Source organism: Camarhynchus parvulus, unplaced genomic scaffold (assembly GCF_901933205.1).
Source record: "Camarhynchus parvulus unplaced genomic scaffold, STF_HiC, whole genome shotgun sequence".
In the NCBI taxonomy this organism is placed as follows: Eukaryota; Metazoa; Chordata; class Aves; order Passeriformes; family Thraupidae; genus Camarhynchus; species Camarhynchus parvulus.
Window position 1 is genome coordinate 4,582 of NW_022148393.1, and position 13,794 is coordinate 18,375.

The 13,794-nt window shown below is 57.6% G+C and overlaps 1 protein-coding gene across 1 annotated transcript; it reads left to right on the forward strand.

Annotated features, from left to right (window-relative positions):
• Nucleotides 1-5,147: 5,147 nt before the first annotated feature.
• On the forward strand, nucleotides 5,148-7,609 carry LOC115916713 (zinc finger protein 501-like). The gene is made up of 3 exons (XM_030970450.1): nucleotides 5,148-5,247; nucleotides 5,660-5,731; nucleotides 5,918-7,609. Exons 2-3 carry the CDS (start codon nucleotides 5,680-5,682, stop codon nucleotides 7,174-7,176), a joined length of 1,311 nt encoding a protein of 436 aa, XP_030826310.1. The 5' UTR covers nucleotides 5,148-5,247; nucleotides 5,660-5,679; the 3' UTR covers nucleotides 7,177-7,609.
• The last annotated feature ends 6,185 nt before the right edge of the window (nucleotides 7,610-13,794 follow it).

Sequence of the window (13,794 nt, forward strand, 5' to 3'; positions counted from 1 at the left end):
GACATGTGAGCAATGCCATGGAATTTCCCAAACCAGGGAAATAGGGAGCCCTGGCAGCAGCAGCTTCACACACAGCAGCGACACAGAACAGGGCAGGGCAAGAGGCTGCCAAAATTATAACTTCTACTTGCAATGAAGAACCTTTGTTTCCAGTTCTACTCTAGCCACTATTAATATAGAGTCAAAAAGACTAAAAATACTGGTAATAATAAGAACTGTACTATTAATAAAAAAAAAAAAAAAAAGATAATGGAAATAATAAGAATTAATAAAATCCCTGCCATACTTATACTAGGTTTGCATGGCCAGGTTTTGGTGAGGGGCTCTAGGAGCACCTTCTGTGAGAGGCTGCTGGAAGCAGCTGCTCCTCCATGTCCCACAGAGTCAAATCCAGCCGGCTCCAGGACAGACCAGCCGCCAGCCAAGGCTGTGCCAGTTAGAAATGGTGGTAACACCTTTGGGAAAAGAGATTTAAGAAAAAGAAAATGGGTGATGGTGTAGTTGTAACTGTGAGCAGGGAAGAGCAGGGTGAGAACAGGTGAGAGGAACAACTCTGCACAGCCCAGGGCAGGGCAGGAGGAGGGGCAGGAGCTGCTCCAGGGGCTGGAGCTGATTGCCCTGAGATCCCCTGGGGCAGCCCCTGGGGAGGCAGCTGGGCCCCTGCAGCCCATGGAGGGCCCGGAGAGCAGAGATGCACCTGCAGCGCCTGGAGGAGCCCGTGCTGGAGCAGGGGGGGCCTGAGCAGGGGCTGGGACCCCATGAGAAACCTGTGCTGGAGCAGGGACCTGGCAGGGACCTGCAAACCCGAGGAGAGGAGCCCACGCTGGAGCAGGGACCTGGCAGGGGCCTGCAGACCCATGGAGAGGAGCCCATGCTGGAGCAGGGACCTGGCAGGGACCTGCAGACCCTGCAGAGCAGGGCCCTGGCCAGGGACCTGGGCAGGGACCCAGGGACCTGCAGACCCATGGAGAGGAGCCCATGCTGGAGCAGGGACCTGGCAGGGACCTGCAGACCCATGGAGAGGAGCCCGCTGGGCAGGGACCTGGCAGGGACCTGCAGACCCATGGAGAGGAGCCCATGCTGGAGCAGGGACCTGGCAGGACTTGTGAGCCCATGGAGAGTGAGGCAGCTGCAGCAGCTTGTGAAGAGCTGCTGTCCATGAGATGAACTCAACCTGGAGAAGTTCATGGAGAAGTGTCTCGGGGAGGGAGCCCTGGCACAGCAGGGGAACGACTCCTCTCCCTGAGCAGCAGGAGAAACAAGGGGGGATGAACTGAGCAGAGCCCCCAGTGCCTGTCTCCCTGCACCACTTGGGGGAGGAGGCAGAGCTGGGAAGGAGGGAGGAACAGGCAGAAGGTGTTTGTGAAGCTTTATTTTACTTCTCACTATCCTGCCCTGGTCTGGATAGAAATAAATTCAATGAATTTCTGTAATTTCAAAAATGTTTTGCCCATGATGGCATTTGCTGAGTGATCTGTCCCAGTCCTTAACTCAAGCCATGAAGCCTTCATTCTATTTTCTATTTTCTCTCTCCTGCCCATCTCTGGAGGGGAGTGAGAGAGCAGCTTTGGTGGGTGCCTGGCATCCAGCCAGGGTGAAGAGACAACACTTCCTTTCCTTCATTCTTTCTTTCTTTCCAGAGGTCACAGTGCAGAGGTTGAGAGGGGCTTTGATGGAGGGAGCGAAGGTGGCAGGGAGTAGCAGGGACAGGAGGCACAGGGACGTGGCACAGGCACCCGAGGGGCCCGGGCAGCTGGCAGGGGGCAAGGCCTGTCCCCCTGGGCCAGCAGCAGCCCCGTGCCCTGCCCAGGGCGCTGCCAGCAGGGGCCGGGCCCCAGGGGCAGGGGCAGAGCCCGGCCCCGGGGGCGGCGTTTGTGCCCCGAGCCCCGTCCAGCCCAGCCTGCCCCGCGTGCGCAGTGAGCGCTGGCACGGCTGCGCTGACAGCGTGACCTGCTGGGGACACTGAGAGCCGCCCCGCTGTGACCCTGCCCTGGGCATGGCACAGGCACCACCCAACCCCAGCCAGCAGCACCCCTGGGCATGGCACAGGCACCACCCAACCCCAGCCAGCAGCACCCCTGGGCATGGCACAGGCACCACCCAACCCCAGCCAGCAGCACCCCTGGGCATGGCACAGGCACCACCCAACCCCAGCCAGCAGCACCCCTGGGCATGGCACAGGCACCACCCAAACCCCAGCCAGCAGCACCCCTGGGCATGGCCCAGGCACCAACCCCAGCCCAGCCCCCTGGGCATGGCAGCCAGGCATGTCCCAGGCACCAGAGCCCATCCCAGCCCCCTGGGGATGTCCCAGGCCCTGGGCAGTGATGTCCCAGGCACCAGAGCCCATCCCAGCCCTGCTGCTGCTGGGGATGTCCCAGGCACCAGAGCCCATCCCAGCCCTGCTGCTGCTGGGGATGTCCCAGGCACCAGAGCCCATCCCAGCCCCTGCTCCCAGGGTGATGCCCTGCTGCATCTTGGGATGTCCCAGGCACCAGAGCCCATCCCAGCCCTGCTCCTGGGGATGTCCCAGGCCCTACGAGTGTCCCAGGTGTGGGATGAGCTTCTCAAATGGCTCAGCCTTGACCCAACACAACGGAAGCACCACCAAGGGCAGCCCTGCGAGTGCCCCCAGTGTGGGAAGAGCTCCGTGCGCTGCTCCAGCTCCATCCCCCATGGGAGGATCCGTGCTGGATGATCCCCAGTGACCCCGGTGGGCAGAGCCCCGGTGATCTGTGGTGCTGGTGATCCCTGTTGGGAAGACACCTGGCTGGGGGCTCCATATCCTCCTGGATACCCATGGCCTGGATTTTCTTTTCATTTCTCTTTGCCCTTCCAAACCCCTTAAAAGCAGGGTAAAAATAAGGACGTTGAGCTAAGACAAGGATGGGGACATGGGGGGTCTTGCAGGGGATGTGGGGGATGCTGGGTGCGAGGGACTTGAGGGTTCCTGGGAGAGACTTGGGGCTTGCTCAGGGCTTTGGGGACACCAGGCTGAGCGGCTCCGGTTGCACTGGGAGACCCTGCAGGAGGTTCTGGGGCAGCTGATCAAGGAGCCCCTGCCCTGGAACTGTCCCCATGTGCCCCCATCCCAGCGCCTCGTGTCCCCTGCAGCGGCTGCCCCATTCCCACTGTCACTGCCCTTCCCCCGGCCCGTTCCCATGGCCCCCCTATCCCGTTCCTGTCCTGCTCCCATCCCAGTCCGGATCCCATTCCCTGTCCCTGTCCTGTATTCCTGGTCCCTGTACCGTATTTCCAGTGCCATTCCAGGTCCCGGTCCCTGTCCCCATCCCCAGACCCTGTCCGCAATCCCGATCCCTGTCCCCATTCCCAGTCCCTGTCCCCATTCCCAGTCCCTGTCCCCATTTCCTGTTCCCGGTCCCCATGCCCATGCCCATTCCCTGTCCCCATCACCATTCCCTATCCCCATTCCTGGTCCCTGTTCCCATTCCCGGTCCCTGTCCCCATTCCCATCCCCTATCCCCATTCCTATTCCCTGTTCCCATTCCCTGTCCCTGTCCCCATTCCCTGTTCCCATTCCCGGTCCCCATTCCCATCCCCTATCCCCATTCCCATTCCCTATCCTCATTCCCGGTCCCTGTCCCCATCCCCTATCCCCATTCCCGGTCCTGGTCCCCATTCCCATCCCCTCCCCATCCCCATTCCCGGTCCCCATTCCCATGTGTCCCCATTCCCTGTCCCCATTCCCGGTCCCCCTCCCCTATCCCCATCCCCATTCCCTGTTCCCATTCCCCTGTCCCTGTCCCCATTCCCTTCCCATTCCCGGTCCCCATTCCCCCTATCCCCATTCCCATTCCCTATCCTCATTCCCGGTCCGTGTCCCCATCCCCATCCCCATTCCCGGTCCCCATTCCCATTCCTGTCCCCATTCCCTGTCCCCATTCCCGGTCCCCATTCCCTGTCCCCATTCCCTGTCCCCATTCCCGGTCCCCATTCCCATTCCCTGTCCCCATTCCCTGTCCCCTCTCACCGGACGCCGCCGCCATCGCTCCGCCCCCCCGGCCCTCACGTGACCGAGGAAACCCCGCGCTGCTCCCACCCACCAATCCCAGCGCGCGATCTCTCCTGTATTTGCATAACCACGCCCTTTGGCCTGGCCCCGGCCCCGCCAGCTGCAGCCGCGTCCGGGCGCTGTTTGCTGCCAGTTCCGTCCCAGCGCTCCCAGTAAGGGCGGGACCGGCAGGGAGAGCGCTCCCAGTTCCCTCCCAGTGCTCCCAGTAAGGGCGGGACTGGCAGGGAGAGCGCTCCCAGTTCCCTCCCAGTGCTCCCAGTAAGGGCGGGACTGGCAGGGAGAGCGCTCCCAGTTCCCTCCCAGTGCTCCCAGTAAGGGCGGGACCGGCAGGGAGAGCGCTCCCAGTTCCCTCCCAGTGCTCCCAGTAAGGGCGGGACCGGCAGGGAGAGCGCTCCCAGTTCCCTCCCAGTGCTCCCAGTAAGAGCGGGACCGGCAGGGAGAGCGCTCCCAGTTCCCTCCCAGTGCTCCCAGTAAGAGCGGGACCGGCACGGAGAGCGCTCCCAGTTCCCTCCCGGCGCTCCCACCATCGTTCCCAGTGCTCCCAGTAAGAGCGGGACCGGCACGGAGAGCGCTCCCAGTTCCTTCCCGGCGCTCCCACCATCGTTCCCAGCGCTCCCAGTAAGAGCAGTACTGGCAGGGAGAGCGCTCCCAGTTCCCTTCCCGGTGCTCCCACCATCGTTCCCAGTGCTCCCAGTAAGAGCAGGACTGGCAGGGAGAGCGCTCCCAGTTCCTGCCCGGTGCTCCCACCATCGTTCCCAGTGCTCCCAGTAAGAGCGGCACTGTCAGGGAGAGCGCTCCCAGTTCCTGCCCGGTGCTCCCACCACCGTTCCCAGCGCTCCCAGTAAGGGCGGTACTGGGAGGGAGAGCGCTCCCAGTTCCTTCCCGCTGCTCCCACCATCGTTCCCAGTGCTCCCAGTATCGCTCCCAGTGCCGGGCGGGGCGGGCCCGCTTTGGAACCCCCCCAGGGCAGAGCGCGGCTGCTTTTGGGCGCCGGCACTGCCCGGCCGGGCTGGGAGCGGAGGTGGAGCGGGAGGGAGAGGAGGGAGAGAGGAGGAGGAAAAGGAAAGGGAAAGAGAGGTTCGAGAGGAAAAGAGGAGCGGGAGGAGGAGGAGGAAGAGGAGGGACAGAGGAGGAGCAGGAGGCGGAGCAGCACCAACCCACGCGGTTGCCCCGCTCGGGTCGGGCTCCTCCGGCATCGCCCCCCGGAACCGCAGGTGAGTGGGGAGCTCGCCCCAAATCCATCGGGCGGTCTCCGGCAGGGTGGTTTGGCAGGGCAGGGGATGTTTGGATCCTGCAGGACCCCAAAGCCGGGCCAGAAATGGCCCTGGAGGGATCTTGGGGGGTCCCACGTGGCGATTGCCCGGTACCGGCAGGCAGGGGAGTGATGTTGGGTTTGGGGATCCCCGGGAGAGCTGGGGGGGAACGTGGGAGCCCTGGAGTGGGGAGAGCGCAGAGCGGCGATCCCGGAGCCGGGGGATCCCCAGCAGCCGGGAGGGATGGGGGAGGCTGGGGATGGGCAGGGTCCGGGCCCCCCGAGGCTGGAGGGAGCAGTGACTTCTCCAGCAGCACTTGGGCAGCGGGACCATTAAACCCAACGTGCTGATCCCTTGTTTTTCCCCAAACCAGGATTCCCACACCTTGGCCAGATGGAGCAGGAGACTGCAAGGAAGGGGAAGATGGCCCAGGATCCCCAGGCAGGTGAGGAGGAAGTCAGTGCCCCTTTCCCCCTCTCTCCTGCTCCATCTCCCAGCCCAGCACGGCCCCCGGCTGCAGGACAACCCTGCTGCCAACCCCGTCCTGCTGGGGATGCACTGGGGGGATCTCCTTCCCCTTCCCTCTGGCATGGAGGCAAATCCCATCCTCTCCTTGTCCTTCCTCCTCCAGGCAAGGAGCTGAGGATGGAGACCAGGGAGGACAAATCCCCACAGCAGAACCTCATGGAAGAGGCCGCTTTGAGCAACTCTGCAGCACAGGTATCCAATGGGGAGGACAAGCCCCGGAGATCCCACAGGACGAGGGGCTCCAAACCCAGCCCAGGGTGCTCTGAGGAGGAAAGACCCACCCTGAGCCAGGGAGGTGGACAGAGCATCAGCCAGAGCTCAGAGCTGGTGGTCCATGCGCAGCTTCATGATGGGGAGAAGCCCTACAAGTGCTTGGAGTGTGGGAAGAGCTTCAGGCGGAGCAGCACCCTGATCAGCCACCAGATGATCCACAGTGGGGAATGGGCCTGCGAGTGTGGGGAGTGTGGGAAGGGCTTCAGCTGCAGCTCCGCCCTCGTCAACCATCAACGCATCCACACTGGGGAGAGGCCCTACGAGTGTCTCGAGTGTGGGAAGAGGTTTCAGAGCAGCTCCAGTCTCCTCCAGCACCAGCAGATTCACACGGATGAGAGGCCCTTCCGCTGCCCTGACTGCGGGGTGGGCTTCAAGCGCAACTCAACCCTCATGACCCACCAGCGCATCCACACTGGGGAGAGGCCCTACGAGTGTCCCCAGTGTCAGAAGAGGTTTCACACCAGCTCCGATCTCATCCAGCACCAGCGGATTCACACGAATGAGAGGCCCTTCCGCTGTCCTGACTGTGGGAAGGGCTTCAAGCGCAACTCCCACCTCATCAGGCACCAGCGCATCCACACTGGGGAGAGGCCTTACGAGTGTGGGGAATGTGGGATGAGCTTTAGCCAGAGCTCCAACCTGATCTTCCACCAGAAGATCCACACCAGGGAACGGCCCTATGAGTGTGGGGAATGTGGGAAGAGCTTCAGGCAGAAGTCTCTCTTGATCTGCCACCAGAGGATCCACACTGGGGAAAGGCCATACAAGTGTGGGGAATGTGGGAAGGGCTTCAGACAGAGGTCCCACCTGATCATCCACCAAATGATCCACACTGGGGAGAGGCCCTACAAGTGCCCTGAGTGTCAGAAGAAGTTTCACACTAGCTCTCATCTCCTTGAGCACAAGCGGATTCACACCGAGGAGAGGCCCTTCCGCTGCCCTGACTGCAGGAAGGGCTTCAAGCACAACTCCACCCTCGTCACCCACCGGCGCATCCACACTGGGGAGAGGCCCTACGAGTGTCCCCAGTGTGGGAAGAGCTTCACCCGGAGCTCTCACTTGACCAGACACCAACGGAGCCACCGGTAAGGGAAGCCCTGCAAATGCCCCGACTGCAGGAGGAGCTTTGGGCACTGCTCCAGCTTCATCCCTCATTGGAGAACCCACATTGGTCAGAGCCCTGGTGATCCATTTTCCCTGTGATCTATGCTGGGAAGACACCTGTCCCTTTTCCTACCCCTGCCAGTGACATGATGTGGGACTGAAGAACATGAGGGTCTGGCCATGGCCGTGTCATTACATTCACTCCCACCTCAGGTCATTGTCAGGGACAGGAAAACGACTCTCTCTCTCTCTCCCCTGAGGAGAAGGGTGCATTTCCAGGAAGGGGAAATTGTGGCTAGGAACAGTGAGTTGTGTTGTAGTTTTCCCCGTAAACAGTTTTATTTATCCTTTCTGTTATCAATATTGTTTCTGTTCCGTTTGTTCCTTATCTCGTTGCTGTTCCCAATAAATTGTTCTTATCCCAGCCCGGGATCTTTGCCTTTTGTGCTTTCCATGGGAGGCAGGAGGGCAGCGAGGGCAGCGTGGTTTTAGCGGGAGCAGGAAATTGGGGAATCCCATTCCTGAAGCCCGGCCCGTGGAAACCGAGCATCCCAGCTGGTGCCAGCCCTGGTGGCCATGGCAACAGCCTTGGGAGCGGGTCCCTGGCTGGGGCTGTGGGAACCTCTTCCCTCTGGTGCCCAGGGACAGGAGTGGAGGGAACGGCTGCAGCTGAGTCGGGGCAGGCTCAGCTTGGATGTCAGGAAAAGGTTTTTGCCCAGAGGCTGCTGGGGCCCTGCCCAGGCTCCCCAGGGAAGGCTCCCAGCTCCAGGGCTCTCTGAGCTCCAGCAGCGTTTGGACAGCGCTGCCAGGCCCAGGCTGGCATTGTTGGGCTGTCCTGTGCAGGGCCAGCAGTTGGACTGGAGGATCCTGATGGGTCCCTCCCAGCTCAGCCAATTCTGTGCTTCTGGGATCCCATGAGCCTGGGGATGGGGCTGCCAATGGTTGCCATGGCAACGGGCTCTGGCTGCAGGCCTGAGCTGGTGTCCATGGCAACCACCCCTGGCATGGGGTCTCCATGGAGCTGCCGAGGGACTGACCATAGCAACAGGGGGCTGGACATGGTTGCCATGGAAACTGACCATAGCAACAGGGGCCTGGTGATGGTTGCCATGGAAACTGACCATAGCAACAGGGGGCTGGTGATGGTTGCCTTGGAAACTGACCATAGCAACAGGGGCCTGGTGATGGTTGCCTGCTAAGGATCAGATTTGTCACAGGCCCTCAGAGGGGTTCCATGGGGACTTTCCAAGAGTCTCCAGGCTGTTCCAGAGCTGGAATGTCACAGGCACAGACAGGGGCTCCATGGAGACCTCCCAGGGCTTTCTGGGATGGTAAAGAGCCCTGTGGTCAGAGGCAGTCACAGCCATTCCATGGTGACATCCCAGGGCACCTTGGGCTGCAAAGGCACCGATCTGTCACAGGCACTCACGGGGGCTCCACGGTGACATCCCAGGAGTGCCCAGGCTGCCAAAGAGCCGGGATGTGCCAGACACTCACAGAGGTTCCTCTCATAGGCACAGTGGGAGCTTCAGGCAAAAGATTTATTTCTTTATTGGAGAAACACCTGCTGAGTCCTGAGGTGGAAAAATGACACCCAGCAGCCACCATGGATCCTCAAACCCCTGCAGGACCCCTAGACTTCTAAAATTCCTTCTAAAGAGGAGACTGGGAGCGGCTGGATCCAATCCTGGCCCCAGACTTTGTCAATAGTGGAAAAGATTGGACAGGTGGAAATGAACTTTAAACTAATTTGTCCCACTGGATTAAAAATACCAGGAATACCCGATAAGTTTATATAAATATGGCTCTGATTGATTCTGATCATGATTAGTCAAAAAGATCTTAACCAGTGGTTATTTACTCCACAGTTCAGGAGCTATAACAATTATTAGAATATTCTGCTCTAGGCAGCAATTTTGAAGTCACCAGGGCCTTGCTGGAGTTGCTGGAGCCCATTGCAGGCAGAGCCTCCTGCTCCAGCAGGAACTGCCTTTCCTGTGCCATCAGCAGGGCAGGTCCCGCTGCAGGAACAGCCCCAGGCCAGCCCCAGCACAGGGAAGGCCTCGGGCACAAGGGCAGAGTGCCGTGCTGGGAGCTGTGCCAGGGACAGCCTGAGGCACCAAAGGCACCTTGGCAGCAGCAGCTGCTTGCAGGCCATGGCCAGAAGCCTCCCTTGGCAGCCCGGCCTGGTGGCCACCACTGCAGAGCTGCTGCCTCAGGGCTCATTCCTGGCTGGGCTCTGAAAAGCCACTGCTGCTCCAGGAGCCTGACTGGGAAGCCACTGGCCCCAGCACCTCGGGGACAAGATATTAATGACAAAACTCTTCATGCCAGCAGAGCCAAGGCAGGGGCAGAGGAAAGGGCAGAGCCAGGCCCAGGGGACAGGGCTGCCATGGTGATGGCTGTGAGGTCACTGCCCCTGCAGCAGCCTGGCTGCCCTCAGCAGACATTCTGGCCAGAAGCGTTGTGAGGGCACCCAGCACATCAGAGAACCCACACTACAGGAATTCTGTCACTGGGGATGAGAGGGTTTCACTGGGTCAGGCTGCACAAAGCTCCTGATCTTGGACAATTCCTGGGATGAGGCATCCACTTCTCTGGAAAAACAGCTGCAGTTCCATGCCACTTTTACAATTGTAAAATATTTCCTCCTTCTAAGAAATGTAAATCTGCCCTCATTCAGTTTAAAGATATTGATCCTTGTTCTGTCACTGGAAGATTTGGGAGAAAATAACTTTGACCACTATTTTTCCATTTTCACAGACCTTGGAGAGGACCCAAAAATCTCCCAAGATGGGGTTTGGAGGCCTCATCACAAAACCAGCAGGGAGAGTCTGCAGGCTCTGGGCTCAGTGGTGTGGAGACTGAGGACAGAACAGGAATAGCCTGGGAGGGATGGAAGGGTGGTGTCAGAGAGGCTGGAGCTTTTCTTCATAGTGGGAATGAGCCTGAAGAAGACATAATAGCACCAAGGGCAGCTGGGGAGGCCCAGAGTGGACACCAGGAGAAAGGAATTTCCCTGCCAGGGCAGGGCTGTGGTGCAGCACGTCCCCCAGCAGGAGCCTGGAGCAGCCCAAGGCTCTGTGTGGGCAGGCAGAGGCAGGCAGGAGGCAGAGCTGTCAGCAAAGGAAGGGGCCAGCCAGGTGGGGCAGCCGGGGGATGCCGACAGCCTGCAGGGACAGAGGCGCAGCTTTGCTCAGCACCAGAGACACCTTTCCCTTGCTTGTCCCCACCTGTCATCACTGCCACCAGTGTTCTGCTCTACCTGGAACCTGGGGACACTTTCTCACTCCTGTCCCTCAGAAGGATCTATTTTATGTATAAGAAAATTCAGTGTTTCAATCTCACTTTGAGTCCCTGAGAAGTTTTTTGAACCCTCTCTGAGGGACTGAGTCTGATGCAAAGAGCACCAAAGCCCCAGAGGGTCATTAAAGTCCTGGTGCTGTGTCTGTGCTGCTGAGCTGGGCCGGGCTCCTGGCCCAGAGGCAGCTCCTGGCAAGGGCAGCGCTGCAGAGAGACAGCTCTGGCCAGGAGCAGCTCCTGTGCACAGCCCAGCAGGGCTGGGGCACTGCCAGGGCCCCTCAGGGACACCAGCAGGGCACAGACAGAGCTCACAGGGGCTCAGCACTGCCAGGGGCTGTGGCATGTCCCAGAGGGGGCTGTGTCACAGCAGCACCTCTGTGGCTGTGTCATAGAGGCACAGAGCAGCTGGGATGTCAGCAAGGGGCTGTGTGACAGCACAGAGTGGGCTGTGTGAGGTCACAGGTTGGGCTGTGACATCACAGAGTTTGTTGTGTGAGTTCATTGAGCAGCTACAGGATCACAGAGGTGATTCTGTGACATCACAGAGCAGGCTGTGACATCATGGCATGGCTGAGTGACATCACAGAGCAGGCTGTGAGGTCAAAGTGTGTGCTGTGACATTACAGAGTGGCATTATGACATCACAGAGAGGGTTTTGTGACATCACTGAAGGGGTTTTGACAGCCCACAGCTGTCTGTGACATCATAGTTTGAGGCCATAGAACAGATCCTGCCATCATAGAGGGTGGCTCTGTGATGTCATATAGCAGGCTATGACATCACAGAACAGACTGTGACATCACAGAGTGGCTTTGTGACATCACAGTCTTCTGTGACATGGCAGCATTGCTGTATGACATCACAGGATGACATTATAGAGTTGGCTCTGTGACATCTCAGAGACTGTATGGCATCACGGGGGCAGTGTGATATCCCAGATGTGGCTGTGTGACACCACAAGGGGCTGTGTGACATCAGAGAGACTGTGTGACATTACAGGGGCTGTGTGACATCAGAGCCCTGTGGAAGCAAGGGAACATGAAATAGGTGTGGCTGCCTTGGCCTCCCAGGGGTCACCTGACAGGTCTGGCTGACCTTGGAATGTGGAAGGCCACTCCCATCTGCCCCTGAAACACTGGGGCTCTGGGCTTTTCTTTTTATGGAAAAGAACTGTCCATTTTTTCCAGGCATCCATGGCCAAAATTTGGATTCCACCTCCAAATTTTTGTGTATATCCAAGGATTGCTCCCAGACAAAAGTTGCCAGGACAGACAAGTCTGGCTGGTCTTTGACTCCTGAGGGGCAGCACTCACCTGTTTTCCAAACACTGGAAAGGGATCTGTGCTTTTCCTTTTATGAAAAAACCTCATCCCTCTTCTCCAGGCACAAATGTCTGAAATTAGGACTCCACATTCATAATTTCAAATATCCAAGTGTTGCTCCAAGCAAACCTGCCAGGACAGACAGGTCAGGCTTGCCTTGGCCTCTGGTGGTTGCTGTTCATCAGCTCCTGAAACATGGGGCTCCGTGGTTTCCTTCCTATGGAGACCAATGTGACATTTGGGAGCCTTGTGAAATGAAGGGGCCATTGTGGCACTGCAGAGCACCATGGATCCAAGGGACCATTGTGACACTGGAGCCTCGTGGAACCAAGGACATCATTGTGGCTCTGTTGGGGTGCATGGTCCCAAGGGACCAGAGCAAAGCAGTGGTGTGGGAGTTAGCCCAGCTGTAACTCAGAGCCAGCCAGATTTTACCCCGGAAGAACTGGGGGCAAGTTTCAAGCCCTGGGAGTCATTAGTTTAACTTAGGGTAAGCTTGAGAGTTCCCCCAAAAACCTTTTGTGTTGTTATGCTAACTTGTCCAAGTTCTACTCCCTTACTGGTTACTGGTTTCCCCTATGGGGTTATTGTTCTAGAGTGTTCTACCTCAAGTGTATATATTGTTGCTTCGCCTTTATCTCAGGTCTTTGAATCCCACCCCTGTACTGTGCTCAACTTCTCCATGTTTATTGTTTTCCACCCTGTTACTAAAGTTCTTTTTGGGCAACTCTATTGATCCTGCTTGTAGGAGTGTTGGGGGTAGGACTGTTGGGACGGACGGAGATGAGAGATCACTGAAGCCAGGTCTTGAAACTTGTGGTTTATTGCAAAGGGTGTGTGTCAGGACCCAGGACATCCCTCTGGCTGTCCTGAGCAGCCAAGACCCCTGCCAGGGGTCTCAGAGACCCTGGCACAGAACCCAAAATGCCTGTGGTTTTGATTATGTCCCGTGGAGCAAATTACCAAGCTTGTATAAAGATCAGCAGGCCACAACAGTTTAAGTAGAATATTAGTGAAGTTATCACTGGGTGGAAAAGTAGATTTTAGGGGTTTTGGTATGGGGGTTCAGGAGGCAAGATGGGGGGAACTGGGCGTGTCCAGCCTTTCTCCTTCTTCTTCTTGGCCTCCATCTTCTGCCATGATGTTGGCACTTGGGGATTGGTTTAGAATAGAAGCTCACTGTCTATCATAGGTGATAGGCATTGGAAAGTAATTGTAAACATTGTACACGTAGTTTTTAGTACAAAGACATAACACCGCCCTGGGGGCAGGCAGAATGCCTCGGACTGTCTTGCTGAGCTGACCTCAGTGGGGCAGGAGAAAATTTTTAACAGATAAGATAAAATAAACAACCTTGAGACGGAGAAATGAAGAGCCCTGACTCCTTCTTCAAGTGCTGGGCTGGGAAAAGAAACTTTCTAACATTTCTCAGGTCACTCTGACCAGCTAGAGATCCCAGCAGGTGTGGGTGCAGGGGCCTTGTCTGGAGCTGCCAGCCACAGCTCAGAGCAGGCCCAAAAGAGGAGCTCGAAAGAGGCGCCCAAAATGGATGCCTGAAAAAGGAGGGGAGTTCCTGTTACAATACAATAAATCTTCTTCTGTGCTGCATATTCTAATTTTCACTAACCACTCTAGTACAAGATACAAATCTTATAGTATTTACATACAGCCTATAAGAATCATTACATTACCATACTGTGTTACATTTTAAACCCTAAAAACTCCTCTTTGGACCCCTTCTGCCAAGCTAGCAGGGTCTGCTCTGACCCTTGGACCTGTCTGCAAGCAGAAGGTATTGTTTCATCAAAAGAAGATTACCTTCAGCTGGCCATAGTATTGCTTTCCAGTTGTTCAGTAACTAAGGCTTGGTATCTCAAAGCTTGCTTTCATTTCAATCTCACTTATAGTTTCCATATTCTCAAAATCTTTTGCCAGGCAATCATATTTATAAGGCTTTCCTATTTCATCTTCCCCAGCA